This window comes from Halichoeres trimaculatus, unplaced genomic scaffold (genome assembly GCF_033239565.1).
Source record: "Halichoeres trimaculatus isolate MK-OKI-2021-1 unplaced genomic scaffold, fHalTri1.1 fHalTri1_scaffold_13, whole genome shotgun sequence".
NCBI lineage: Eukaryota > Metazoa > Chordata > Actinopteri > Labriformes > Labridae > Halichoeres > Halichoeres trimaculatus.
The window spans coordinates 30,038,614-30,066,458 of record NW_027437191.1 but is presented as its reverse complement, the minus strand read 5'-3'; the positions used below and the strand labels follow the sequence as shown (position 1 = coordinate 30,066,458).

General features: G+C 42.6%; 1 protein-coding gene across 6 annotated transcripts in view; it reads left to right on the top strand.

The window, feature by feature from the left end:
* The window catches only part of cdc42bpb (CDC42 binding protein kinase beta (DMPK-like)), a 34,891-nt gene extending 9,077 nt beyond the window's left edge, over positions 1-25,814 (top strand). Inside the window, exons 3-40 of one of the 6 annotated variants that reach the window (XM_074684726.1) lie at positions 273-356; positions 452-547; positions 799-947; positions 4,011-4,104; positions 5,887-6,087; positions 6,343-6,591; positions 6,733-6,967; positions 7,060-7,167; positions 7,256-7,389; positions 8,998-9,240; positions 9,342-9,452; positions 9,573-9,823; positions 9,939-10,044; positions 10,122-10,246; positions 10,332-10,437; positions 10,558-10,620; positions 12,965-13,113; positions 13,212-13,309; positions 13,408-13,487; positions 13,645-13,689; positions 16,781-16,855; positions 16,947-17,018; positions 17,107-17,212; positions 17,624-17,760; positions 17,847-17,986; positions 19,154-19,235; positions 19,319-19,535; positions 19,650-19,712; positions 19,790-20,031; positions 20,109-20,463; positions 21,178-21,275; positions 21,375-21,459; positions 21,578-21,695; positions 22,366-22,483; positions 22,656-22,883; positions 23,564-23,672; positions 24,825-24,886; positions 24,999-25,814. In XM_074684726.1, coding sequence (XP_074540827.1) covers positions 273-356; positions 452-547; positions 799-947; positions 4,011-4,104; positions 5,887-6,087; positions 6,343-6,591; positions 6,733-6,967; positions 7,060-7,167; positions 7,256-7,389; positions 8,998-9,240; positions 9,342-9,452; positions 9,573-9,823; positions 9,939-10,044; positions 10,122-10,246; positions 10,332-10,437; positions 10,558-10,620; positions 12,965-13,113; positions 13,212-13,309; positions 13,408-13,487; positions 13,645-13,689; positions 16,781-16,855; positions 16,947-17,018; positions 17,107-17,212; positions 17,624-17,760; positions 17,847-17,986; positions 19,154-19,235; positions 19,319-19,535; positions 19,650-19,712; positions 19,790-20,031; positions 20,109-20,463; positions 21,178-21,275; positions 21,375-21,459; positions 21,578-21,695; positions 22,366-22,483; positions 22,656-22,883; positions 23,564-23,672; positions 24,825-24,886; positions 24,999-25,121 — 5,157 coding nt within the window. In that variant the 3' untranslated portion in view covers positions 25,122-25,814. The remainder of the gene's footprint in view (positions 1-272; positions 357-451; positions 548-798; positions 948-4,010; positions 4,105-5,886; positions 6,088-6,342; positions 6,592-6,732; positions 6,968-7,059; positions 7,168-7,255; positions 7,390-8,997; positions 9,241-9,341; positions 9,453-9,572; positions 9,824-9,938; positions 10,045-10,121; positions 10,247-10,331; positions 10,438-10,557; positions 10,621-12,964; positions 13,114-13,211; positions 13,310-13,407; positions 13,488-13,644; positions 13,690-16,780; positions 16,856-16,946; positions 17,019-17,106; positions 17,213-17,623; positions 17,761-17,846; positions 17,987-19,153; positions 19,236-19,318; positions 19,536-19,649; positions 19,713-19,789; positions 20,032-20,108; positions 20,464-21,177; positions 21,276-21,374; positions 21,460-21,577; positions 21,696-22,365; positions 22,484-22,655; positions 22,884-23,563; positions 23,673-24,824; positions 24,887-24,998) is intronic. The other 5 variants (XM_074684729.1, XM_074684728.1, XM_074684731.1 and 2 more) reach the window with 5 other exon arrangements.
* The last annotated feature ends 2,031 nt before the right edge of the window (positions 25,815-27,845 follow it).

Below are 27,845 nucleotides of genomic sequence, written 5' to 3'. Positions count from 1 at the left end.
AAAACTTTGAGATTTTTTTTAAATAAATAAATATATATGTATTAACACATAAACACACATAAAAGTACCAAAAATTGGTACCGTTGAGTACCGATACCAATTGCCAGGTACTGGGCATCATTACTGTATAATTTCAGATGTGAAAGGTACCCATCCCTACTCACCCCACTCTTTCTCCATCACTGTTAATGTCTCTTTCCATTATCAGTAATGTCTCTAGCTCTGTTTGTTTATCTCAGCGTTAATGCGTCTTGCCTCTTTCTTTCTTTCAGGTTGCTGTGGTGAAGATGAAGCAGACAGAGAGAGTTTTTGCGATGAAGATCCTCAATAAGTGGGAGATGCTGAAGAGAGCTGAGGTAAGCGTGGTGTCTAGTCTTGGTCTGGTCCTTGTCCAGTCTATGGCCTATGTCCTGAAGTCAAAGTGGTTTGAACATGTTTGTCCTGTGCACAGACGGCGTGTTTCAGAGAGGAACGGGATGTCCTGGTGAAGGGAGACAGTCAGTGGATCACGAACTTGCACTACGCTTTCCAGGATGACAACTACCTGGTCAGTACTACCAGTACGAGTACTAACACTGGGTCTCTAAGACTGCACTGTGGTAAAATCTGGCTCTGAAGTGGAAATCACTGCATGGGCTCAAAAATCACATCCTACAAACACAGTTTGTTGCTGAAACCACACACATTACAACTGAAGCATGCAGAGAGGAAACCTCATATAAACATGGGCGTGTTTGTTTTATTGCAGCACCTGATGATGGATTAAGTGACTGTGTGTGTGTGTGTGTGTTACTGCAGTACCTGGTGATGGATTACTATGTTGGCGGTGACCTGCTGACTCTGCTCAGTAAGTTCGAGGATCGGCTCCCAGAGGACATGTCCAAGTTCTACGTGGCTGAGATGGTGTTAGCCATCCACTCCATCCACCAGCAGAACTACATCCACAGGTACTGGTTACACTGGTCGTACTGCTCATTCTTGTTTCACTAGTCTTACCTCTTAAACTGGTTATACTGGTCTGACTGGTTGGACAAGTCTTATCTTTTACTTTGGTTTAATTTAACATCAAACTTCAGTGTTTCCAAAAACTGCAGTTCCTGGTGCATCCACTAGTGGATACCCCCAAAAGTGAGTTTACAACCTCTGTCATCATAAAGAGGTGCACATGTTTTAGTAAAGGAAGTGGCGTTTAGCTACATTATTTCAGACAGGTTAGCATTTTTATACTCTAAATTAAAACTGTAAGCAGAAAGAAAACATCTGGCTGTTTCGTGGTCGGTTGTTAGAAACAACCTTATTTAGGGATGAGTAAAATTGGTACCCAGGCCGATAAATGAAATCTACTCAATAATTCTGCCGGCCTGAAGTAGAAATTAGGCGGAAAAAAGATGTTTGTAAAGTGAAACGCCACAGCCCCAGTGAGGAACTTTGGCTTCAAACTGACTGATCAAGGTGAGCCCACAACACGGATGAGCCAGTGTGCAGCAACAAAAAAAGGCAACACAACAAACTCACATTCCCACCCATAACACAACCACCCGACCAAATCACAACAGTAAAAAAAACACTTTTGAGAATTGTCAATAAAAGTGGGACAATGTATCGTGTACATTGGTACAGTTGGACATCGGTACCATGTTGTTTCAGATGTAAAAGGTACCTATCCCTAGATCTTATACCACAGAGCCAACTTCTTCCTAATTTCAGACAGGATTACGACGCGGGCTTGGTTTATGCTTGACGTGTCTGAGTCATATTAGCAGCCTCACTCCCTTTTCAAAAAGAGAATTTCCACATCCTGCAAATCCCCAAATTTCTTGCTTCAGCACAGAGACGTGCAGATGAACAAGAGCTCCTAGTGTCTGAATTTCAGAAGATACAGGCATTAATATGATTTGTCAAACAGAGATCACTGTGATAACCATGTGATGAACAATTCCTGGCGCCACACTCCACAGATAAAGGAATGAGTGAAAAATGTTGTAAATGTTGTTTCAACTTCTACTCCAGTTTAGGGCTGTCGATCCCTCAACCATAAAAAATGCATTGACGCTAATTTTAATGGTCGATGTGTTGTATTATTGTTTTTATTGTCCTATTGTGAAATGCTGCTGTGTTATTTAATACATTCATGGGAAAAGATCACTAAGTTCATGGATGGAGGATGGTGGCACTGCGCAATGACGAAGGCTCTGCATCTCCGGCTTGGACAGCCTGACAGCACCCGGTGTTTAGCGTCCGATAACTTGATTTAGAGAGTCTCCTTCGCTCTCCGTTTTAAACAGTTTTCTAGGATCTGAGTCACAAACTAGTGTCAAAACTCCCCTAACTTTTTAAAGAGAGGACATTTATCTGATGGAGCTCTCACTCTCAAGCTCACACTGCATGAGCGAAATAGCGCATGCAGAGAAACAAAACTAAACGCGTTGTCATGGAGAGCTGAGAGAGAGTCAGGTGAGAGCAAAGCAAGCCGCAATAAGCAAATAAACATTAGAAAACAAGCTCAAAGTCACTAACAAGTGGTCTCGCTAGTCAACACTGTGTACAACAACTTAATTTCCTTGTTACCTGCTTCATTCATTGTGAGATTTATTTTGTTTTTTTTGTATTGTACTTATATTTTTATGTCATCATGAATGAAATAAAGACAAAGAAACAAACATGGCACAAGGCTGAACAATCAGAGGTGAGAACCTAACTCTGGGTAAATGCAGTGACAATGCAACACACAGGTTGGATCTTAAAGGTCTGCCCATTTTAAAGACCAAATTTGGTTGAAACACAAAATTATCGTGAAAAATAATGTTAGTTGCAGCCTTATTCTGGTTTACTGCTGTGGTTGAGTTTACGATAGTTTACGATCTTGCTGTTTAGGAACTGGGGGCCTTCAACTGAACGTTTAAGGGGTTGTCCTCTGACAGTCACAAGTTAACAGGGTCACATTTTACACTGAAACACCAGCAATGTCCATGGCTGAGAGTTATTAAATGTGTTTGTGTTTCCAACCTCAGCTGACCAGGTTTGATTGCAAATAAGTAATATAACTAGTTTTTACTTTGTATTCAACAGATTTCATGTTCACGGTAACACTGTGGTGTATTATCAAACTAGTAAATCTGCTAATGACTAATCCTAAAAAACAAAACTACTGTTGTGATCTGTTTGTGTCTGGCGTGGCCTCTTTGACTCTTCGTGGGTGTGATGTAGCGCTTAGCATCATGGCTAGGTGATGACCTCAGCTCCACCTCTTCATCTGTTTTTAGATTAGCAGGAAGTTAGCTGTGGTCACCATTTCCAACATGGCCACCTCCATCTCTGTGAAATAAAACGCCTCTTCAGAAACCAACAGATGACATCATCAAAACCACAGACGGGTTTTTAGAGGATCTGAGTGATTCTGGTTTAACTTGTGACCGGCGTGGTGGGTAAACCACTCCAAACTCGGAGCATGATGGAGTAACATGAGGTTTTTGTGTGTGTGTGTCAGAGGAAGTGTTCTCTTCCTGGCAGCAGTGTCCTCTGGGAAATGTAGTTATTTCCTGTCCAGCCAGCTCAGCTTCCTGTGCTGATACGGAGCGTGTGCCCCACCCCATTCCAGTTCACACATGCTCACACCGTCAGACTGGTCTTAATGTGACTCCCAGTGACCCCCATGATAGAAAGAACTCAATCTGTACATGATAAACATGATAAACATGGGTCAAAGGATAAATCTCTTCTTCTTCTCCTCTTTGTCTTGTGCTGATCACAGTAGAAGAAGAAGCTGTGTGTCGTTTTAGCTCCTGTGGCTAACTCTCAGTAGCCCTGACCTGGTTTTCTCCTCGCCTCTATCAGTCTGACCTGTTTCCTGTTTTAGTCGGAGCGCTTTGTGGGGTGGCCACGTTGTCCTCCTGTGGCTCGGCAGCTCTCACTGCTCTACCTGGATCAGTTACAGGTGTCTCCTGATGCGCTGATGTTTTGAAGTTTGATTAACCCGAGTGTTTCTGTGTGTTTGTGCTCGTGTGTCACAGGGACATCAAACCAGACAACGTGCTGCTCGACGTGAACGGACACATCCGCCTGGCTGACTTTGGATCCTGTCTGCGTATGATGGAGGACGGCACGGTAACCAGCACAGTTTTAGCCTGAACTAGGTTAAAGTAGGGGTGGGCGGTATACCAGTTTCATCACCGACACCGGTATCATATGTTGACACGAAATGAATTTTGCTAAACCGTAATTACCGCGGTAAAACACTATTACACATAATTTAGTCCAAGCAGTGGTTAATCTATGTGGGAGATTTATTTGGGCACAGGCCGTACATCGCTGTAGGTAAGTGTCTATGGTCAAACATCAAAACCTCAAATGTGATACAACCATTTTTAACAAAAGCAGTGGGATCAAAATAAACATTTTGAAGCAAACTGAAACCGTAGTTTTCAGACTTTGAGCCACTACATTTTTCACACGATTTGAACCCTGCGGCTTAAACAATGATGCAGCTAATTTACGCATTTTTATGGTCTAACGAGCTTCATATCCTTGTCAGACTGATATTTCTCGATTAATTTCTTTACCAATAAAATTCAAGCCAATGAATAAAGTGAGTTATAAGGAGCTTTGATAGACTTAGGCATAAATAGCCAGCCTGCTCCGGTGCGTCTGGATGGAGTGGCTGTTGTCATGTCAGCAGGTGTTTCTGCTGAAAAAGGGAAGAGACAACAAGCGTTGAGCTAGTTTGCTATAAGTTTGTTTTGACTGTTTTGTCCAATAAACATAAAGCCTGAGCGCTGTCCAGCGCTACATCATGTTGTTCTGTCAGGACAGGTCGTTGCTTTTACTCCTTGTGAGTGACGATGATAAATATCTTATAACAGCGTGAAATGACTCATGAATCCTACCTTGGATTGATAAAGCTGTAGACTGAGCAACTGCCTTAAAAGTTTTTGTTTTTTTGGTTGTGGTTCAGGCTCTGAGTCTGAACTGTCACCCTCCGTTTTTCAGTCAAAATCACTGATCTGTCTGTATCTCTGTTTTACAGCAGCAGTGTTGAGAGGAATAAAAGCTCGGAAATCTTTAGTGCTTCATTAGACAACCTTACAGACTTCAGAAAACACACAGAACATAAATTTAGGAAAACTAACCGAACGAAAAACTAGTAATGTTAATTTTTACAAATTTATTGGCTTCCAAAATCTTATAAGTTAATTGCTCACCTTTTTTAAATAAAATGCAAAAAGTCATTGAAAAGTGTAAGTATTCTTTTCTCAGACTCAGTTTGCTCACCAGTATAGAGCACTTTAAAGCGATACTCCGGGATGGAACAAGTTGGGTCCTATCACAAGGTTTAGGGCAGAAATTACCCCTACAGCAGTGATTTTGTGCAGCAGAAGCCCAGAGCGCTCGCACCAAACACCCCCTCCCTGCTCCTCTGCCGGTTTCCTCTGCACTCAGACGGGCCCATATTTTACTTGACCAAAAACACAAATAAACGGACTCCCACCGAAAAAATCTGATATCTGTCTGCATTCACGCTTTATTTAGAGAATTTTCAGCGCGTTAATTTCACACAAAAACAATCGCTAAATAAGGCTCTAGTTCTCATCGTGTCGTAAAACGGCGCTACCTCCGCTGCAGAGCCGAGGCGCTCGCTGCTTAGTGTATCAGTCCGCGCGTGCAGCGTGCCAGGACGAAAAGATTTCACTTTTTTACATGTTGGAAAACTGGGATATAATACTGTTATTGCAATATGAAGGGAAAATACTGTGATATAAATTTTGTACCATATCCTCGCCCACCCCTAGGTCAAAGTTAATTCAGCTGGTGTCATTTTCAAAAGTCCATGAAAGTTGGTTTGGATGCTTCATCCTTTGTCCTCTCTCTGACGCCTGTTGTGTCTTCCAGGTTCAGTCCTCAGTGGCAGTAGGAACCCCAGACTACATCTCCCCAGAGATCCTGCAGGCGATGGAGGACGGGATGGGTCGCTACGGACCAGAGTGTGACTGGTGGTCTCTGGGGGTCTGCATGTACGAGATGCTGTACGGAGAAACCCCGTTCTACGCCGAGTCTTTGGTGGAAACCTACGGGAAGATCATGAACCACGAGGTCAGACCTGATTCTGGTGTCCGGGTGTTTCTCCTGTTTGTGATTCAGTTTCGTTTTTATTAAAAAAATAAATCAGATCATTAAAGACATCAGCTGATTCTGTCTCCAGACTCTCACTGTCCTACTTCACGTCTAAATCTGTCCCCATCCCTCTGAGACGTCCATCTTTCCTTCTTTTTCTATCTGTCTCTCCTTTCTTCAAGTTTGTTAATCTTGATCCTCACGGTGGTTTTCTTTTTCCATGGTTGTCTCCAGGAGCGTTTCCAGTTCCCGTCTCATGTGACAGACGTATCCGAAGACGCCAAAGACCTCATCCAGCGTCTCCTCTGCTCCAGGGATCGCCGACTGGGTCTGAACGGCATCTCAGACTTTAAGAGTCACCCGTTCTTCAGCGGGATCGACTGGGACAACATCCGGTCAGCTGAGGCTCCGTACATCCCTGACGTGTCCTCACCCACTGACACGTCAAACTTCGATGTGGATGACGACGTGCTGAAGAACCCGGTGAGGAAACCACCAAGTTATCGAGTCTCTTAAAGTCTTGTTATTCACAAGTTGAGCCCAGCATCAGGTCCCTCCTCTAGTCTCTCAGGTCTTTCCTTCAAAGAGTTGAGAAAATAAAGTCGTGTCATTTTCCTCCCTCAGGATATCAGTCCTCCAGTGTCCCACACTGGTTTTACTGGTCAGCACCTCCCCTTCGTCGGCTTCACTTACACCACAGAAAGCTGTTTCTCTGACCGTGGCTCCATCAGGGGGGCAGGGCAGAGCCAGGAGGAAGACGGTGGAGGTGGAGGAGGAGGTGGGCAGGAGGTGGAGGCGTTTGAGCGGAGGATCCGCCGGCTGGAGCAGGAGAAGCAGGAGCTCAACCGCAAACTGCAGGGTGAGAATCCTCACTTCAGGATGATGTACTGTTTAGCTTTAACGTCCTGAGTGTCGTAGTCCTGACCCCTGACCTCTGACCTCTGCGTGCAGAGTCCACTCAGGCCCTGCAGGCTCCAGCTCGAGGAGGAACTCTGAGCCGGGACAAAGAGATCAAAAAACTGAACGAAGAGATCGAACGTCTGAAGAAGAAGCTGGCGGGTAAGAACACAAAAAGATCCTTTCACTTTTAGCTCTTGGTCATATTCAGTGGTCTTGTGATTAAGCCCCGCCCCTTCTGTTTTTATAGACTCTGATAGGCTGGAGCATCAACTGGAAGAGGCTGTCACTCTCAGACAAGACTTCGAAAGCTCCGCCTCCAAACTGAAGACCCTGGAGAAGCAGGTGAAGACCCTGAGACAAGAAAAGGAGGAGGTCCACAAGGTAAGCCAAAGACACCACACGTTTCTCATGAACAGGTTTACATATGGGTTTAATCTGGAATCAGGTGTCCAGAAAGTGGGACTACAGTCTTTGCCCACAGAGTGAGCAAAATCTACACTAACAGGTCTGATCAGGATTGAAATTTGACTAGATTACCTGATCTAATCCGACTTCAAAATCCCTTAATTTTTCTAACACACAAACTTTTCGGCCAGCCAGAGAGAAACCGCCCAGCCAATCAGAGGTTTTTATCCAATCCGAGGACGGTCGTTTTCGTCCCACAACCAACTAGCCCATCACTAAGCCTCACCCCCCTTGGTTACTGTTGCTACGCCTGGCAAGCTTTCCAACAGGGTCAATTGGCTGTGGGACACAAACGACCGACCTCGGATTGAATAAAAACCTCTGATTGGCTGGGCGGTTTGTCTCTTACTGGCCGAAAAGTCTGTTGATCTCAAGAGCAGGACAGATCGTTTTGTTGTTTTCAACAAATATCTCAGCAGAACCTGAAGTACAATTTCTGATTAGCACTTGTAGAAAACAGAGAATGTGTGACTCCTGGGATTCGAGTGGTTGTAAGTAGCAATTTGTGTTTGTAAGAGGACACAGCTTTTTTCAAGGTAAATTATAAATAAATTATATACTTATTGCACAAGTTTACACCACCTTCACTTCATACGATACAGGTGCACAAGTATGTTTTGCACCTAGTGGGCTGCAACAATAGGTGCAAAATGTGAGCGTGTCAGTGTTGAAATATGTGACGTGTAGAAAAAGGATTTGAGCACCTGTAATTATGATTTTGTGAATGTGTATTTTTGTGTTGTATTTGTGGGAAGAACAAAAATCGACACATACAAGAAATTATTTTACAATTACACAACTCATAGAGTGTGGGAAATCAGATTTACTGATACACATACAAATTCAGTGTACGCAACTACAAATTTGATGTTACAGGTGCTCAAACATTTTGCACTCGAAATACCCTTATGCACCCGGTTCTGGTATCCCATCATGAACTCCATCCATAGACCTTATAAAATAGACTTCATCATATCAATCTTCCTGACAAGAAATGGGCACCACAGACGACTGCATTTTTTTGTTGTCTTGTCAAAACAAATCCGAGCACAAAAGCTAACTCCAAAGAAAAAAGTGGACTCCATCTTTTCAAACACATCTTCATAATCTTAATGGATGGTCTAATTAGGTAACACTTTGTTAGAAACACAATAAACACGACCCGAAATGCCCGATCTCACTCATGACAACCTGTTAGTTACATTTCCTCAAAGAGGAGTAAAGGGACACGAGTCTCTATCATTACGAATGATGTGATGCTGAAAAAAGAGCTCTTTAAACAGCTGTACTGAAAACAGCATCTTCTTCCCCTAAACCAGTGATTGACTTATTCTACTGCCATTATCAGACCATGTTAAGTGTTAATTTAAAAAAAAATAACCTGTAATATGCCCTTTAAGGTTTGATCCTGTTCGGATCACATTAAAGAATTTAAACCAGGTCTAAGTGTCTTGAACATCTCTTAAGATCAGATCTAAGTATCTTATCTCTGGACCTGAGTGTTGATCTTTGTCCCCTGAGCAGCAGCTCGCCGACTCTCTGGAGCGTCTGCGCTCTCAGACGAAGGAGCTGAAGGAGGCGCACTCCCAGAGGAAGATGGCCCTGCAGGAGTTCTCCGAGCTGTCGGAGAGGATGGCCGACCTGAGGTCGTCCAAGCAGCGTCTGTCCCGTCAGCTGAGAGACAAAGAGGAGGAGATGGACGCCCTGCTGCAGAAGATGGATGTCATGAAACAGGAGATCCGTAAGACTGAGAAGAACCGTAAGGAGGTAAGTAATCTGACATCAGATTTCAGCATCTGATGGCGAGAAATAAAGGAATCTGACTGACAGGAAGGAGAACTGACACACTTCTGTTTCTGTCTTTTCAGCTGGAGTCTCAGCTGGATGACGCTAAGGCCGAGGCGTCGAAGGAGAAGAAGCTGAGGGAGCACAGCGAGGGTTACTCCAAACAGCTGGAGCTGGAGCTGGAGAGCCTGAAGGTCAGAGGTCACACACACACACACACACACACACACACACACACACACAGTTTTTAGAGGTGTGTGTGTCTGATCCAGTCTCAGACATCTGTCAGGTTGTCATGGTTTTTCTGGTTCCAGTCCCAGCAGGGTCGCGGAGCAGCAGCAGCAGCAGGGGGGGTGGAGTCACAGCAGGAGCTGACCCGTCTGAAGGCGGAGCTCGATAAGAAGGTCCTGTTCTACGAGGAGGAGCTGCTGAGGAGAGACACCGCCCACTCCTCTGAGATCAAAAACCTGCGGAAAGACCTGCACGAGTCCGAGGGGGCCCAGCTCGCTGCCAACAAGGAGCTGCTGCAGCTCCGAGACCGGCTGGACAAGGACAAGAGGGACCGGTGAGTCCTGGATGAGATTTGATTCATAAAAACCAGATGGTTAAGACAGGGAGCATAGTGTGCAGATATGTGAGGTTTCTGAGAGTCCTGATCCAGGTCTTGTTTGTCCCCACAGGCAGGTGGAAATGGAAGAAGCTGCGACCGAGCTGAAGCAGAAACATGAGCGAGAGAAGAACCTGCTGACGGAGGAAAACCGCAAACTGACAGCTGAAACCGACAGGGTGAGATTTCTTGAAAAAAACGATGTGTATACCTGCTGCTTTGTTCGCACATGCTCAGTGACGCCCTCTCTCCTCAGCTGTGCTCCTTCGTGGACAGACTGACAGCTCAGAACCGCCAGCTGGAGGACGATCTTCAGGATGTCTCCTCGAAGAAGGAGAGCGTGGCTCACTGGGAGGCTCAGATCGCTGAGATCATCCAGTGGTGAGTCCTCACTCTGTGGATTATGTGACTCTGTGACACCAGGGGGCGCTGTGTCACTGTAACATCTGTTTGCTCGTGTTTGCAGGGTGAGTGATGAGAAAGACGCTCGTGGTTACCTCCAGGCTCTGGCCACCAAGATGACGGAGGAGCTGGAGACTCTGAGGAGCTCCAGTCTGGGACCAAGACCTCTGGTAACACACACACTCACACACACATCTGTGTGTAGTTCTTGTGTTTGTAACAGTTTGTAGTAGTATTAGTACATGTGTGTGTCTGTGTGTGTTTGTGTGTGTTTCTTTCTGCCGTCTCAGCCTGAGTCTGGACTGGCCACACCCCCTAAGAAGCCGTGGCCTCCTATTGGTGGAGACAGGAGGGTGAGTGTGGCGGTCACTGCTCCCAGCCAATCAGAATTCACACCCTCATTATTGGTTCTAAGAAGCTTGCATGGCTACTGGCTGACGTGTGTCAAACGCACAATGAGTCCTGCGGGAGTCCAGGTTCCTTAAGCGCTTTTTGGGGGCTTTGGATCCTTCTGTAGCTGGAGGTCCTTCTAGTTTAGGGTTTGGGGGGTTTATTCAGGTTTAATCAACCTGAAAAGTAGTGTCAGCAGGGGTTTGGGGTCTTGGGAGAAGGTTTGCGACTCAGTGGGGTCTTTAAGGGGGTTTATTTAAGTCCTTTTAAGGATCGTAGTCATCAGACAACCAGTTTTTTTTTAAGGAATCAAAGGTGTTACTGAGCTAGTTCCTGTTTTAAACTATCAGAAACATCATACCTGAAAGGGTTAATTGGGGCCATTGAGGAATCTTTGTGTCAGTGGGCTGCTCTGATTGGCTGATCGCTCACGTTATTGTATGGGGTGCTTTAAGACAGCGAGTCTAAAGACCAGACTGGTAAAGTAGATCACTTAAGACCACTACAATCCACAACAGTCTTATAGAGGGTATGCGTTTACGTCACTTCCTGTCCGGGACACGCCCACTGTTAGTCAGACTGAGTGGCAAACCTCAGTTAACATTGTGGAGTGCGGCAGTAAAGACAGACACCGGGAAACATGTGGAATATGACTTGAAATGTTGTTGGACTCGACATTGATTTGTGAAAACTACTAAGGAGCCAGGGGTCCATGAACATCGACATCATTTGATTCAATATTGATCTGAATGCTCTGATTATCGATTTTTCCCATGTGAACACGTGGTTTGTCACCTCACCTTTTGGAGCAATAAAACAACCCGAACATCAGACTTTAAAGCTGAAGGATCTGGCTTTATGCTTCTGCTGCTGCTTTGGCTGCCATTTTTTTTTTTTGTAATTTGGTCTCTCATGGCCCTCGTCCACACAAGGGGAATAACACATACACTCCCCCCATTTGCCAGGAGATTAATCGATTCAGAGGATTTCCTGAATCGATATTGAATTGGGCGAGACAATATTTCGATGCATAGATTGGTCAATATTTTTACCCACCCCTAATTTGTTCCTGATTTCAAACACCATACAGAGACACAATGCAAAGCCTGAAAGCTACAAAAGCCTCTATATGATTCATTTCATAGTGTACAGTGGACTGACCCAAGTGAATACATGTATTATCTATTTGTACTTTTGTTTTTTAACATAGACTGTAAAATTAATAGACGTATTGTCCCCCTCACAATTTGATTTAATTTAATTTAAGTAAAGTTAATATCAGCTGCTTTGTGCTGGAGTTCCCCCTTATTTAGAAAACTGAGTTAGCCTCAGTTTAAGCTCGTTTATAGGGGTGGGAGAAAATATGGAAAATCAATATATCAAGATTTTTTGTTTGACAATATCAAAATCAGGATTCTTTGTCAATTTTTTTTCGTTGTTTTGAAACTCAAATTCTTTGTTTATAAACCGGATTGGAAAGTAGTTCCCACTTTTCTCCAGCAGAGGGCAAAAATGTTTCTCTCTGACTCATGTTAAGGGCATTATATGGGAAAACATGGCTCCTGATGTAGTCTGTAGACATTATCATCATCATTTTCATCAACTTTTTCACATAGTCTGGTGTTAGAAAAGAAAACCTAAATTCGTAAATATTGGAGAATTGCAATTTAAATTGAATCCGCACCTCAAAAGTTGGAATGGAATCGAATTGAGAGAATAGCATATCGTCCAAGCCCTAATAGTTTACAAATCATGTCAAGCACAAGGCTCATAATCACACAAAGACAAAAATATTTCAGTTGTTCAAAATATAACTGAAGAAAAATACTAAAAGTTAGATTTTTGATAATTTAAGGTTTAATTTTACCCAAAAATATAGCATAAATCAACGTTAACTGTCACAAAATAAAAAACGCAAATTCAGCTGTCATTGCTTGGATTGTTTCTGTAAATTGCAGCGATTCATTGGTTTTTCTTCTCTTCGCCTTTAGTTTCCTTTCAAAATATAAATTAGCTCTGATTACTTTTCAAACATGTTTGTAAATCATCTCTTTCCCATGTTTTGATTTTGCAGTTACACCCACTGAGTGTCTCCCGCTTGGTGTGACATCACGTGCATACCCTCTATATCAATAAATCAGATATCAAATGTTTCACCTTTATTGGATCGACTATGCTCGCTGTCTCAATGAACCCAAACCGATCTGTGTTTTTGCCTGGAATAGGCGGAGCATTAAGTGACAGATGTTTGTCCTTTGTGTGATATATTCATCAATCTTAACTGTGGCTTTGGCCCTGCCCCCTCAGGACCCTCTGTGGAAAGTGCGGCGCAGTCAGAAGCTGGACATGTCGGTGCGTCTGGAGCTCCAGTCCGCCCTGGACGCAGAGATCAGAGCCAAACAGCTGCTGCAGGAGGAGCTGAGGAAGATGAAGGCTGCTAACATCAGCCTGGAGAGGTCAGAGGTCACACAGTTACACCCACACACACAAACACACCTGTCTGCTGCTCTTTCTACCTGCTCATCTACCTGGATGCTTCTGTGTGTGTGTGCAGTAAGCTGAAGGAGTCTGAGGAGAGGAGCAGGGAGATGGGCGACCAGATGGAGGGACTGAAGAAAGAAATGGAGGAGAGTCGCTCCCGCTCGGACAGAGGTGAGAGCAGAGTCTTTGTGATGCTCTGCTTCCAGCAGGGGGCGGAGTCAGTGCTCGATCACATGACCCTCAGTTGACACACCTCTGTCTGTCTGCAGGCCTGAAGCTCCCGGACTTCCAGGACTCCATCTTTGAATACTTCAACACGTCTCCTCTGGCTCCAGACCTCACCTTCAGAGTGAGTCACCGTCTGTCTCCTCACTCCTTTAGCTTCTCCTCTTTCCAGACGACACAACAAACATCTCTGGTGTTAACTGAAATGATCTAACAGCAGGTCACATGATTAATGATGTCACTCAGGTGTATGTATGTTTGTTTTTCTCTCTGACATGGAGGCGTCAGTTTGCTCCGCCTCCTCGCTGCTTGCTCTATGGGAAGACGTAAGTTCTTCAGCCGGGTGACTCACAGCTCCCTGTATATCACCATCCATTCCCACAGTCCTCTCGCAGCAGCTAACTGGAAGATCTAACCCCAGTTGTAGCATTAGCTTCGTGCTAACTGTAGCCTCTTAGTGTACATTAGCTAAAAGTGAAATAGAGTGCACACTGAGCAAGCGTAATATTTTACGTTTCATTTTAGTTTCTCCTCAGGTAGACTGGTTTGTTAGAATTTAAAGGCCCTGTGAGGACTGAAAGGAGTGAAAAGTGATCTTGAAATGGTCTTGCTTAAAAGTTAGGGGTGGGAGAAAAAATCATAGTATTGGTACTTTTTAAAGTTGTTTTTAAACCATGATTTTGTGTTAAGAAGTCTTTTTTACTCTTAGATTTTCATCTGTTTATAAGCTGGATTGAAAATAGTCGAGATGTTAGATCCCCTGAATAAATCCTAGAAATGGACTCACATGTGATATTTATTTTTTTGGAAAATATGGCTCCAAATGTAGACATCATTGTTCAATTTTTTTTACATGGTTTAGTGTTAAAACAGTGAACTTAAATCCCCAAAATTGGAAATATTAAAGAATCCCAATTTAAATTGAATCGGCACCCCAAAAATCGTTAAAGAATCAAATTGGGAGAAAAGCACATCATCCCAGCCCCACTTATTATATATAATGCTAAATAATGATGAAAATGAGATCATTAGTGCAAAATCACTTATTTCTAAATGCAATTTTCAGTATTCTACGCCAGTGTAACTCAAAGTGGGGTCAAAGGCAGGGGCAAAAAAAAAAAGTGCACATATAGCATGCATTTGGGGAGGTCACTTTAGCAGGTGTTTTTCAACAAATAGCCCCCCCCTGTCCCCCCTCTGTGCACACCACTGCTTCAGAGGTAACACTTCCTCAAAGTTTACAAAATGAATTGCCTGTAAAGTACAAATCAAGCATAATCCTGTCATTGTTAAATACTACAACGTAAATTTTTACAAAGTATTAATATTAAGCTAATCATTGTTACCATAAGGAGGGGGCCCTTGGAAAAATGTCTAACATGAAAGTGGTCCGTGGTCTAAGCGCTAGCCGGTTTAGCAGTGAAAAGAAATATCTTTCCTTTTTCTTGAAGAAAACAGCTTTTCTTGGATTTATTTTGTAGTGATGGAGGACGCTGGAGCTAGTTTTACTAAACTACGGGTTAAGTTGTTTGTGATAAAGTTAATTCCAAACCATCAGCAGCAGTTATTCTGCAGTGGTCTGTTATTCACTAACATTAAAAGCTACAGACACATCTCAGAGAACTGGGTTGTGAGTAGTGTTAACAATAGCCTGGTACTGAACTGTGCTACAAAATGGGTTTACAACGTTTGCTAAATATCAATGAATATATTCAGCTGCTGCTTTGAGAAATCCAATCCAATCCAATCCACTTTATTTATACGGCACATTTTACTAACAATCAAGTTCTCCAAAGCGCTGCACAATAAAAATCAAATAAGAAACTCAATAGAACAATCAAATCAATAAAATAAATAAATGAAATTAGAATAACACATAGAAACCAATAAGAGCCATAAAAACAAAGGGGTAATGCCATAAAACACATAACAGCAGACCTCAGGAACTGCGAGGGAGTGTAGACATTTAGAAGGTCAAAGATGTACTGAGGTGTTAAATCATTTAAGGATTTGAAAACGAAAATAAAATTTCAAAAAGAATTCTAAAATGAACGAGAAGCCAATGAAGGGACGCCAGGATCAGGGTGATGTGGTCATGCTTTTGTGCACCCGTTAAAAGACGAGCAGCTGCATTTTGGATCAACTGTAAGCGTGCGAGAGGAAACTTGAACAAAGAAAAGTAGTGTTTAATTAAAGCTCTTTTCAAGACTGATATCTTATTGTATGTTTTGTTTACTACAGAACTGGGAACTCAGGAGTGGGAATGACGTCATCTCCGAGTTAAAACATTTCAGTTGCCAAAAAACTTGCCATAACAGCAATATTTCTATACATAAACATCCAACCCTACTATGTATACAACTGATTAAGTGCGAAACACTAGCCAGAAATGCTAAAATAAACAGAATATTACAGGAGCTTGATTACTGTTAATACCTAGGGCAGCCATCTTTGATTGTAAACACAGGGGTGGCGTGGATTGGCCGACTTCCCAAGAAGGAAATTCTGACCTTAGGGGGGGCTCCAGTTAATATTTGCCACTCAAGGCTCAGAAATCCCAACTTCCGAGTGCAAATGGAATGTACCTCTAACAATGATGGATGCAAATGCTCATGGGAAATGGAGTCTTTATTCCTAGAAAAAAAATAGTCCTCACTGTGCCTTTAAATTCCTGTTTAAACAACTTGAAAATAAGTCGCTGCAGAGCATCCAACACTCGACGTCCTGTTGTAGGAAGCACCTCCCTCACAATGAGGCTCCTCCACTGTAGAAGCCACACCCACAGTGTGAAACTCCGCCTACATACAGGCTCCACCTTTGTTGTGATTGGTCATTTGTTTGATGTTTGGTGTTTTCAGACCCCCTCCAGCTCAAGTCAAACTTCAGTTGTAGTCCTTGTAGCACTTCTGTACTTGAGTTAAAGGACTAATAAGCAGAGAAATCACCTTTAGCATCCAATGCTATATTAGCAAGACTGTTCACTGAGCACATGACATGACATAACTCTGGCTCAGGTGTCCCTCAGGTGAGTGTCAGGCATCAGATCTGTGACTGTATCATCTCCTACTCTACATATATTTGATCACATGTTTTGTATCATCAGTGTTTTGATGATAATTGATCTGTGTTTAATTAATCAGTTAATTGAGTCTTATATACGTAGAGTACTGACATGTGGTGTTGTGTTTTTTTTATTGATCTGTATATTTTTGGATGGAGAAGATTTTGTGATCTCCCTTTGTCTTCGTGCGTGTTGATGGGTCGCCATGTGAATGCTCCTCTGTCACAGTTATTCATTTTCCTGACATCACCTGAACGCAGCACACCTCAGGAAACCCTTCAGACGATGATGATCACATGATTCAGTCAGCGTGAAACTGTTGTTAATTTCTCCTCACCTGTTTCCTCCACCTGCAGACCGCAGACATTGACTCCACCCCCCAGAAGTCGGACACCGTGCCCCCCTCGCCCTCCACCACTTCTGAACATGAGGTCAGTCACAAACGTGTAGCATCCCTGTCGTCTCACTGGACTCACGCATTGATCCCTTTAACCAGACTGTCAACGTGTTTTCTGTCAACAGGAAGTGAAAGTAGCATCCATCCCGACAAGCCCCTCCCCACCCTACCAGAGCTCCGCCCTATCCACACCAAAGGTGCGCCTCAGTGTCCAGGTGATCTCAGGGACAAGGTGTGATGTAACCTGAGGAAAGTAACGACTGGTTGTTTCTGATTTGTTTCCAGCCAAAAGCTCACCAGCTGAGCATCAAGACCTTCTCCAGCCCCACACAGTGCACCCACTGCACCTCCCTGATGGTGGGCCTCATCCGCCAGGGATACGCCTGCGAAGGTACCAGCGTGTTGAAATGACTGAGTGCCAGCAGCTGTTTATTACATATGAAAGTGACATATGAATGCTGGATTTCATCAGGGTTGTTAGCCCCAAATGTTTCTTATCTCCCATTCTAAACAACTTTTCTGCTTTAATTTTTGTACTTTCTGCATCACTTCAAAACTTTTATGTCCTCTAATGTGTTTTTTGAACTCTCACTTTTCCACTTAATGCTGAAAACATTCATTTAAAGACATCAGCTGTTAAGAGTTTTTGAGTTTCTGCAGAATAACTATTTAGAAAGTGATTGATTTGGTGGGAGCTAAAAAGAGCTAGCTACAGCTAAATGCTAACAAAACAAAACTCATCAAAGTTAAGTGAGTCACCTTGTACAGGATGGATTTAACAAGTTTATTTTCTTCTCCATAGTGTGCTCCTTCATCTGCCACGTTTCCTGCAAAGACCACGCCCCCCTGATCTGTCCAATCCCTGCAGAGCAGGCCAAGAGGCCGCAGGGCATCGACGTCCAGAGAGGCATCGGCACCGCCTACAAGGGCTACGTCAGAGTGAGTGAAGAGTAGAGATAAGGCGCAGACGTAGACACAGACGCAGTGTTTGTACCACAGTCCTTCATTTCATGTCTCTGCTTCAGATCCCGAAGCCCAGCGGTGTGAAGAAGGGCTGGCAGCGAGCATACGCCGTGGTCTCTGACTGTAAGCTGTTCTTATATGATGTTCCTGAGGGAAAGTCCACACAGCCAGGTGTGGTGGCCAGTCTGGTCCTGGATCTCAGGTAAGAGTTCCCTTGTTCATCTAGTCCAAGGGTCTTCAACCTGTGGCTCTGGAGCCTCATGCAGCTCTTTGACTCCTTTGCAGTAGCTCCTCATGGTTTAAAAAAAAGTATAATAGAAATGATAAATTTAGTTTTTTGGCATATTTGGCAAAACATTAGAAATCAACAAAAAATGATGAGTTGAGCGATACAAGCAATATATGTTATCAAATTCAAGTAGTCTTTAAAATTTTTGAAATTTTTGCAAATCTTTGAAATTTCAGAAATTTGAAAAGTATTCAAATTTTTAAAATGTTAATTTTTATTTTTCAGTTCATGCAGTTTTCCAAATTTCAAAAAATTGCAAAATTTTGCGAAGGCTTTTTTTATTTTTGAATTTTTTGAATTTTTTTTTTTTTAATGCCTTCTTTTTGCATTTTTTTATTTTCAAAAAACTGAACATTTTAAAATGTCTTTTTTTATTTAATTTTTTTTTTAGTTTCCAAAATTGTATTGAAATTGAAATTTAAAAAAACTGCAAATTTTTGAAAAGTCTTTTTTGATTTTTGCAATTTTTGATATATGTTTTTTTTTATTTTGGGATTTTTTTTCTTAATTTGCAAACTCATGGTGTGTCTTATTTTTGCCAACTTTTGAAATTTTAAAGTTGTTTGAAATTTTTACTCTTTTTTTTAGTTGAATTTTTTTTTTGTTAATTTATTTGTAATAAAAAAAAACTAAAACCTCTCATGTAAAATTTTATAAATTTTTTTAGAAATATGGATATAAATTTTAATTTACATAATTATTTACTAGATTTTAACTTTAATTTTTTTTTAGCACTTTATAGTTTTTTTTTTTATTAAGGTAAAGTAGATTTTGTCACTCCAGAATGACTTTGATCCAGTCAAACTGAGGCAGAACGGCTCCTTTGAAAGAAAAGTTTGCAGAACCCGGATTTTTTTCATATAGAGCGTTAGGGGAAGGATAGCAGCCATTTTTACAGGGACCTGAAAGTGTGATCAGACCAAAAAAATCATAAAGGTTTCAAAAATATGTCTTGAGAATCAAAAGACTTTATTACGATAAATAAATAATCTACTAAACAAAAAATGTCTGACTTTCTGTGCTGATTTATGCTTAACCTCACATAGTAATCTTTAACATATTCTTCCATCAATGTTTCAGAGACGAGGACTTCTCTGTCAGCTCTGTCCTGGCGTCTGACGTCATCCACGCCACAAGGAAGGACATCCCCTGCATCTTCAGGGTAGGAAACCCCACGACCACTTTTCTTTCACTCCCGACCTTTGACCTCTTCTTTTTCTAACGCATGTTACCCTACTTGATCAGGTGACTTCCGCACAGCTGGTCTCGCAGCTCTCCTCCGTGTCCCTGCTGGTGTTGGCAGAGAGTGACGTGGAGAAGAGGAAGTGGGTCAGGATCCTGGAGAGTCTGCAGGCCATCCTGACCAAGAACTCGCTCCGGAACCGACAGGTCCATGTCCTGCATGAGGCCTACGATGCCTCGCTGCCTATCATCAAGACCACGCTATCCGCTGCTGTGCTCGGTCAGTGATTTCACTGTGTGGTGTGCACTAACTGCAGCTGACGAACTGTTTCAAGATGTTTTTATTTTTACAAATCTGAAGTTGATCAAAAGTTTGTTCATCGCCTGTCCACAGATCGAGAGAGGATCGCTCTAGGAACTGAGGATGGACTGTTCGTGGTGGAGGTCACCAGAGACGGTGAGACAGCTTTTCTTAACATGCACACACTGACACGCCTCTGATGGTGTCTGACCTGTTTGTGTTTCTGTTTCCAGTGATCGTGCGAGCAGCAGACAGTAAGAAGGTTTATCAGATCGATTTGATCCCGAAAGAGAAGATGATCGCTCTGCTCTGTGGTCGAAACCGTCACGTTCACCTCCACTCCTGGGGGATTCTGGATGGGGCCGAGTCCTCCTTTGATGTTAAACTCACAGAAACCAAAGGCTGCCAGGCTCTGACCACAGGGGTGCTCCGGCCCGGAGGCCCCGCCTGCCTGTTCGCTGGCGTCAAACGACAGGTCAGACTTAACAGAAGACTCACCAGGAAGTCGTTTTACTCTGAATTTGGTTCTAAGGGGTTCTGGTTCTCCTTCAGGTTCTCTGCTGCGAAATCATGCGAGCCAAGCCCAACTATAAGAAGCTGTGGGAGGTGCAGGCTCCGGGCCAGGTGCAGTGGTTGGGGATGGTGAGAGAGCGTCTCTGCGTCGGGTATCCTTCGGGCTTTGCGCTGCTTGCCCTGCAGGGGGAGTCGTCCCCCATCAGCCTGGTGAATCCTGGAGACCCGTCCCTGGCTTTCCTGTCCCAGCAGCCCCTGGATGCCCTGCACGCCCTGGAGGTGGGATCCACTGAGCTGCTCCTCTGCTTCAGCCAGCTCGGCATCTACGTGGACGGACAGGGCCGCCGGTCCAGAACCCAGGAGCTGATGTGGCCCGCAACCCCGCTGGCATGCAGTACGTACACACTGCTAATGTTTTGATAACAGAGTACAAGGCAGTGCAGTCAGGAGGGTAAACGTTGATCCAAAAAAAAGACAAAACATACTTTTTTGAGCATGTACATCTCAGGTGCTCCATCCTTTGATCCTCTCCATGATCACCGTCGTCTTTTCTCATGATGGCGCTGCTCTTTCTCTCTTAACTACCGTGACACATCCTCAGTTGGAGCATGAGCTGCCAGAACTTTTCTAACCTGCAGCGTCCCGCTATGTCTCTGTCATCTCACATCTTCTCCTCATGTCCATGCTGAGCTCTCATCCAAAGAGCTCACCGCTCTCACCCACAGTAGTTTACGAGCAGTATTTTAATTGACAAGCTCCGCCAGTCCCCAACCCCGCCTCCCCCTGCTGAAATTATATAAAAATGTACTTCTATAGACGCAGTTAATGGTTGCACAACGTCAATAGCAGTGAACACGGACATTTTGATATTGACCAGTTGAAAAAAATGTGGATTTACGAATCTTCTCTCCTTGTATCCATTTGATTAGCCATGCACTACAATTTTAAAATGCCTAGAATTTTAATTCTTTATTTGGGGACCTTAGGCAGATATGAGATTAAAATGGGATTAATTAGATTAATTAATTACAAATCCTGGAATTAATTAGATTATTTTTTTAATCCCCTGACAGCACTATTAATTAATCATCTTTCCCTTTCTCTCCAGGCTCTAACTCTTCCCACCTGACCGTCTACAGCGAGTACGGAGTCGATGTCTTCGACATTCACACCATGGAGTGGGTCCAGACCATCTCCCTCCGCAAGGTAAGCAATCACAGATCAGCACTGCTCTGATTTGGCTAATGTCTGATTAGCCAATCCCAGCTTCAGCTGTACTGATGCTGTGTGTGTCTGTCTCCTCAGATCAGACCTCTGAACATTGAGGGAACACTGAACCTGCTGAGCTCCGAACCCCCACGGCTTCTCTACTTCAGCAACAGCTCTTCAGGTAAGAACTGGGTCCTGGACCTAAACTGATCTGGACTACACTCCTGCCTCCTGAGATACAACATTCAGCCTCCATCACCCTGACACTAAACTTCCTTTTTGTATCCGTTTGTCCTCAGAGGGGAGTCTCACCATCCCAGACACCTCAGACCACAGCAGGAAGTTGATGGTTAGAACCCGCAGTAAGAGGAAGTTCCTGTTTAAGGTTCCTGAGGAGGAGCGGCTACAGCAGAGGAGGTGACCCTTCAAAATAAAACACAGTGGCACAGTGATTTTAGTATTTATTGATGATCATTGTTGTTTTATGGCTTCTATGTAAAATAAGCTCCATTTAAAGTTATTTTTTAATCTGTAAGTTATAAATGCATGTTTTACTGTTATTAACATGTAACCAATGTGTTATTAATGTGTAATTAACACAATTTAAACTTGTTCAAGTCTTATGATTTAATCTACATGATGTTAATAATAATCAGTGTGTGAATAATAGTTTATTAATTGTTAATATGTTCTTAACATGTAATTACTGTGGAAGAAAAGGTACTAAGTTTTATTATTGTACCAGCAATTAATGTGTAATTTACATGTAATTAATGCATTATTAACATATGAGTAATTACAATGCAATTAATGTAAAAAATGACACCAAGGTTTTATTAATATACTGTTATTAACATGATATTGACCTGTTGTTATTAGGCGATAAACATGTAATTAATGTGTAATTAACATGTAATAATGTGTTTTTAAATATATGAACTGTTATTACTATGTAATTAATGTTAAAATGACACCAAGGTGTTATTAATATACTGATATTAATGTGGTATTGACCTGTTAATGATAGGAGATAAACATGTTATTAACGTGTTATTAACGTGTTATTGACATATGTTTGTGTTTTCAGAGAGATGCTGAGGGATCCCGAGCTCCGCTCAAAGATGATCTCTAACCCGACTAACTTTAACCACGTGGCCCACATGGGACCAGGAGACGGCATGCAGGTCCTCATGGACCTCCCTCTGGTAAGACCTCCTCCTCCTCCTCCTCACTGCTCCTCCTGCCGGCATGTTCTTCCTCACACCCTCCCCCAGCTTGGTTCATCACACTGACTCCTCCTCTCTTCTCTCCTCCTCCTCCCCTGTCTCACCTCCCTCACCTTCCTCACCCCTCCTCCTCCTCCTCCCTGACTTTCAGGTTGGTGATGTCACTTCCTTCACTCCTTCCCCCTCCCCTTCCCCGTCCTCTTCCTCCTCCCGTCACACCCTCATCTCTCCCCCTTTAAACTTTGAGCACGTCTATCACATGACCTCGGCATCGGCCGGCGCCTTCTTGCAGAAAGACGCCTCCTCTTCCTCCTCCCAGCAGAGCCTCCTGCAGCCCTCCTCCTCCTCCTCCTCTCCCTCCACCTCCTCTCTGGGAAGGGTAGGCCAGTTTCTCTCTATCTCCCCAGCCTGCTTCCACTGCACCCTGCCCCTCTGAGCTCCTCCCCCTGTCTGTCAGCTGTGGTTTCCTGGGCAGCGATATTCACAACATCTGTGGACTCCTGATACTCCTCATACATGAACTCACATGTTTTTTTGACTGGAGAGTTTACTGGATTATTAATTCTAAATTATACCTGTGCTTTAACACTCCAGTTTTTCAGTTTGACTCAGGTGTTTCAATCAGAAAGTAACTCATTTAATATCAAAATAAAGCAGGTGAAAAACACGAGCTCCAGCTTCGTCCACCCTCCTGTCCTCACCCTCTGCTCTGTTTCTAATCGGGTGAACTCGGCTTATTCTCTGCACCTTTAACCTGTGGTCATGTCCCCCCCTCTGTGTTTCACAGCCTCAGAAAACTGTGTCCTTTAATCTGTGTTAGAATGAGTTTAGCTCTCACACAGACAGCAGGGGGTGCTGGTGTCAGTCTGATTGTAGTGTAGTCCACAGTCCCTGTCTCTCTCAAGCTGTCCCTTCAAAATAAAACTAAAAGCCCAAATTTTTTGAGGACATATAGAAACACAGAGAGCAGGACTCCAACACGACCACAGGAGGGCGCTGAACACACATCACTGTGGGCCTGTGACTTATATCTGTGTGTGTGTTTGTGTGTCTCCACAGAGTGTGATCCCTTCCTCTCAGGAGGAATCCATTAAAGACAAGCCCCGCCCACTCTCCAGTATCTCCCGGCAACAGAGAAGCAAGTCGTACATCACTCGTACAGCATCAGGTACAAGCACACACACACACACACTCAGCTCTCATCACTATGTATTAATGTACATGTGCAAGGGTCCTCAACCTGCAGCTCTGTAGCCTCATGCAGCTCTTTGACTCCTTACAGTGGCTTCTTGTAGCTTTAAAAAATATTATAAAAATAAAGATTTTTTATTTTTTTTACAAAGGCTATTGATGATTAAAGTCACTTGAAATAAATAAAATCATAGGTTACCATTTTGTTTAACTTAATATGCATTACATCTAGCCTCTTTCAATATTTTTGAGAACTTTGCAATTTTTTTTAAACTGTTGTTTTTTATTTCACTTTTTTTAACTTATTTTCAAATTGAGAAAAAAACTATGCAATTCTTTTAAAAATTTTGAAAATTTTTGCCATTAAATTATTTTTTTGAATTATAGCAATTTTTTGCAAATTACTTATTTTTTGAATTTTGCAATTTTTTTTTTTTAAATGATGATATTTTTTTTAAAAAAATGTTTTTTTTTTTGTTTTTTTAGATTTTATGAAATTTTGGCAAATTTTAGATACTGCAAAGTTCTCTGATTTTAAGCAAAGGTTTTTTTGTTTTTTTTTCTTTTTTAGAAAAATTTGTAGTTTTTTTTTAATTGCAAAACTTTTGCCATTCAATTTTTTTTTGAGTAACTGCAATTTTTTGTGAATTACTTACTTTTTTCAATTTTACAAGATTTTGTTTTGGATTTTTTTTGAAAATGAAGCAAATTTTTGAATTTTTTTTTTCTTTTTGGAAAATGTTCATAGATTAAAAAAAATGCAAAAAATTATTGAGAATTTTGAGAACTTACTGAAATTTTAAAAATGTTTATTTATTTTTTATTTTGCAGAAATTACAAAATAATAAAATAAATAAGACATCTCATGTACAATTTTATAGACACAAAAATTTCTTATTAATCACCAGATTTTTACTATATTGAATTTTATCCACTTATTTTACTTTACTGTAATGATAAAGTAGATTTTGTAACTCCTGAGTGACTTTAATCCAGGTGAGCTGAGGCAAAACAGCTCCTTTAAAGTAAAGGTGGCAGACCCCTGTATATGTGTGTTCAATCATCATTTTCTTACATTATATGTTGTTTGCTGTGATGTCATGTGTTATCTTTGTTCTTATTGGTTCAGATTTTGGGGGTGGAGCTTCATCTCGCAGTATCTCTGATCAAGACCAGGACCTGGACCGAGAGGTAACACAAACACAGAAACATAGACTGACACAAGAGGACTCAACGACCAGAACTTTAGTTTATTGACATGTTCAGTATTTGACCCCAGCTCCTTTTCCTCTTTCTCGCCCAGCCGGACTCGGACTCGACCAAACACTCGACCCCTTCCAACAGCTCCAACCCCAGCAGCCCCCCAAGCCCGAACTCGCCTCACCGCAGCCAGCTCACCCTGGACGGTCTGGATATGGAGCCCTGAGGCCCCGCTCCCGCTTTGAGGCCACACAGCCGAAGAGGAGGGGCTTAATTAACCAATCAAGCTGCAGGCTGAGAGTTTAGATTTTACTTGATGATTTTATTGTTGTGGGGTGAGTCTGTGCTTCCTGCTGCTTTTATATTTGTTGGATTTTACCTGCTGGGAAGCTATGACCCCGGTTTAAACCCCACCCCTGCTGATGGCTGCTGTGTATTTGACTTTTAGTCTGATTGGCTCGAGGGACCAATCACCTTCATCTTTTTAATAACTTCCTCTTAAGCTTCAGCGGACGGTCGGCTGCTAGGCTAACTGTGGCTAACCTCCTGGCAGACAGGAGGCTTCATCCTAATGGACAAACACTGACAGACGGGAGGTCTCACTCTGATGGACAAAACACTGACAGACGGGAGGTCTCACTCTGATGGAAAAACACTGTATGAATTATTTTAAAGTTTTGTTAAAGTTGCACATTATCATCATCATCATTGTTGTTATTGTCGTTGTAGGAGAAAAAAATAATCTTTGATTTGTGTCAGTGATGATATTTCCGGTTGCATCCTCTGAACTCGCCCAGGTGAGGGGGAAGGGGACACACCTGAACACTACTGCTTTGTTTCTTCCAGAATCACCTGTTAAAGAATCTTTGTAATTATGACATATGTTAGCAGCCGAACAGAAACCAATAAAAGACTCTGAAGAGGACCTGAGAGTGTCTGTGTGTGAGGAAACACACCTGGGCTTTTTTTTTTTAACTCTTCGGGTAAACATCAGGATGTGAAGGGTGGGGCTGGGTTGTGAGCGCGCTCAGTAGACGGATGTTTTTGTCATGTTTTATTCAATCCTCAGGTCAGACATCAGGCACTGTTAATAATTCATTTCTCCCTCAGCTCTGTCTGACAGGCGAGTGAATGATTTATGAGAGGAAGTGGCCTGTCTGTTGATACTGAAAACCAGCCAATCAGGATTCATGCCCGGTTTGCAGAGAGACAGTAGAGCCAACTAGAAAGCAGAGTGAATCAGGTCAAAATCAAAACAACCTTTGTCAGAGGCCATAACCCCAGTGTGAGCTTTCTTGAGGAAGTCTTTACCTCAACTTCCTGTCTCTACTTTGCAGGTTGATGACAGGAAACGGAACAGGTGTAGAGCAATGAAATGTGTTGTGTGGAAAACTTTGACATTTAGAAACACGACTACTAATGGCTGCCTCAGCTTTTCTGTTTAGGGGCTGTTGTCATGGAAACAAAACAGGTAAACAGTGACAGAAAAACTAGCGGAAGAACCAAGTGAAGTCAAGCCATTTTATGATACTGAGGCTTTATTTGATAAAACTGTCCCCACAAAACAGGAAGTTCTTATAATCCTGAGATGAGAAGTACGATCAAAGTGGTGATGATCTGTTTCTGTGAGGTCAGACTGAGCGTGCTCACACAAGAAAAAGGAAAAACCCAGGCTTATATAATGAGAAGTCTTGACTAATACAATAATTTCATCCCACGTTATACACCTCCTCTGTAATGGCCAAAATTTTTTACTGGTAACTTCTGCAGGAAGTGATGTTTCTGACCCGGGTTTCCCAGAACTTGCTCGCTGCTTGTGATCAATGAATGTAAACCAGGCTGATATATAATGAGAAAGGGAAATTTATTCTAAAAATTTACAGCTATTGAACAAAAAAGCTAGACGGTCTGCTGCAGTTCAAAGCAAACATCAGAATGGGGAAGAAAGGTGATTTAAGGGACTTTGAACGTGGCATGGTTGTTGGTCTGAGTATTTCAGAAACTGCTGATCTACTGGGATTTTAACCCACAACCATCTCTAGGGTTTACAGAGAATGGTCCCAAAAAGAGAAAATATCCAGTGAGCAGCAGTTCTGTGGGACAAAATGCCTTGTTGATGCCAGAGGTCAGAGGAGAATGGACAGACTGGTTGGAGCTGATAGAAAGGCAACAGTAACTCAAATAACCACTGGTTACAACCGAGGTCTGCAGAAGAGCATCTCTGAACACACAACACGTCCAACCTTGAGGCAGATGGGCTACAGCAGCAGAAGACCACACCGGGTGACCCTCCTGTCAGCTAAGAACAGGAAACTGAGGCTACAATTCACACAGCAACACCAAAACTGGACAATAGAAGATTGGAAAAACGTTGCCTGGTCTGATGAGTCTGGATTTCTGCTCCACATTCAGATGGTAGGGTCAAAATTTCTTACAAACAGACCTCTGAGTCTACAACCAGGTTTTCCCCCAGGCTGTTTCACATCTTAATTTATAGTTGTAGATATGTCACCTCGTTTAGTTTCCTTTTATTGTGGAAGTGTTGGAAACAATAGAGACCCCAGGATGGAGCCTTGGGGAACCCCACCTGTAATTTTTTTCTCTGCTTTGATGTGTGACCTGAACTAATGACTCAGTAACCATTTAACCTACTATTTCCTGGATGATACATGTCACCACTTTAAAGTTTAAACCACTGCTTTACTGGTTGGTGAAATACTCCAATCTTAGATTACTGACATTTAGAGAGCAACAGACAAGAATTTTTGTATAAACTTTATTCAAATTACACTCTACTTTATTTATAGCAGTGACACATTTCTGCAGGTTCCTGTTTGCAGGTTTTGGTTCTCTCACAGACGTATGATCTCAAACACGTAGAGGAGGTTTTGAAATAGAACTGGCCCTTGAGGACTGCTGATGTTTGAAGTGTGAAGGGGCTTAAGTGTGA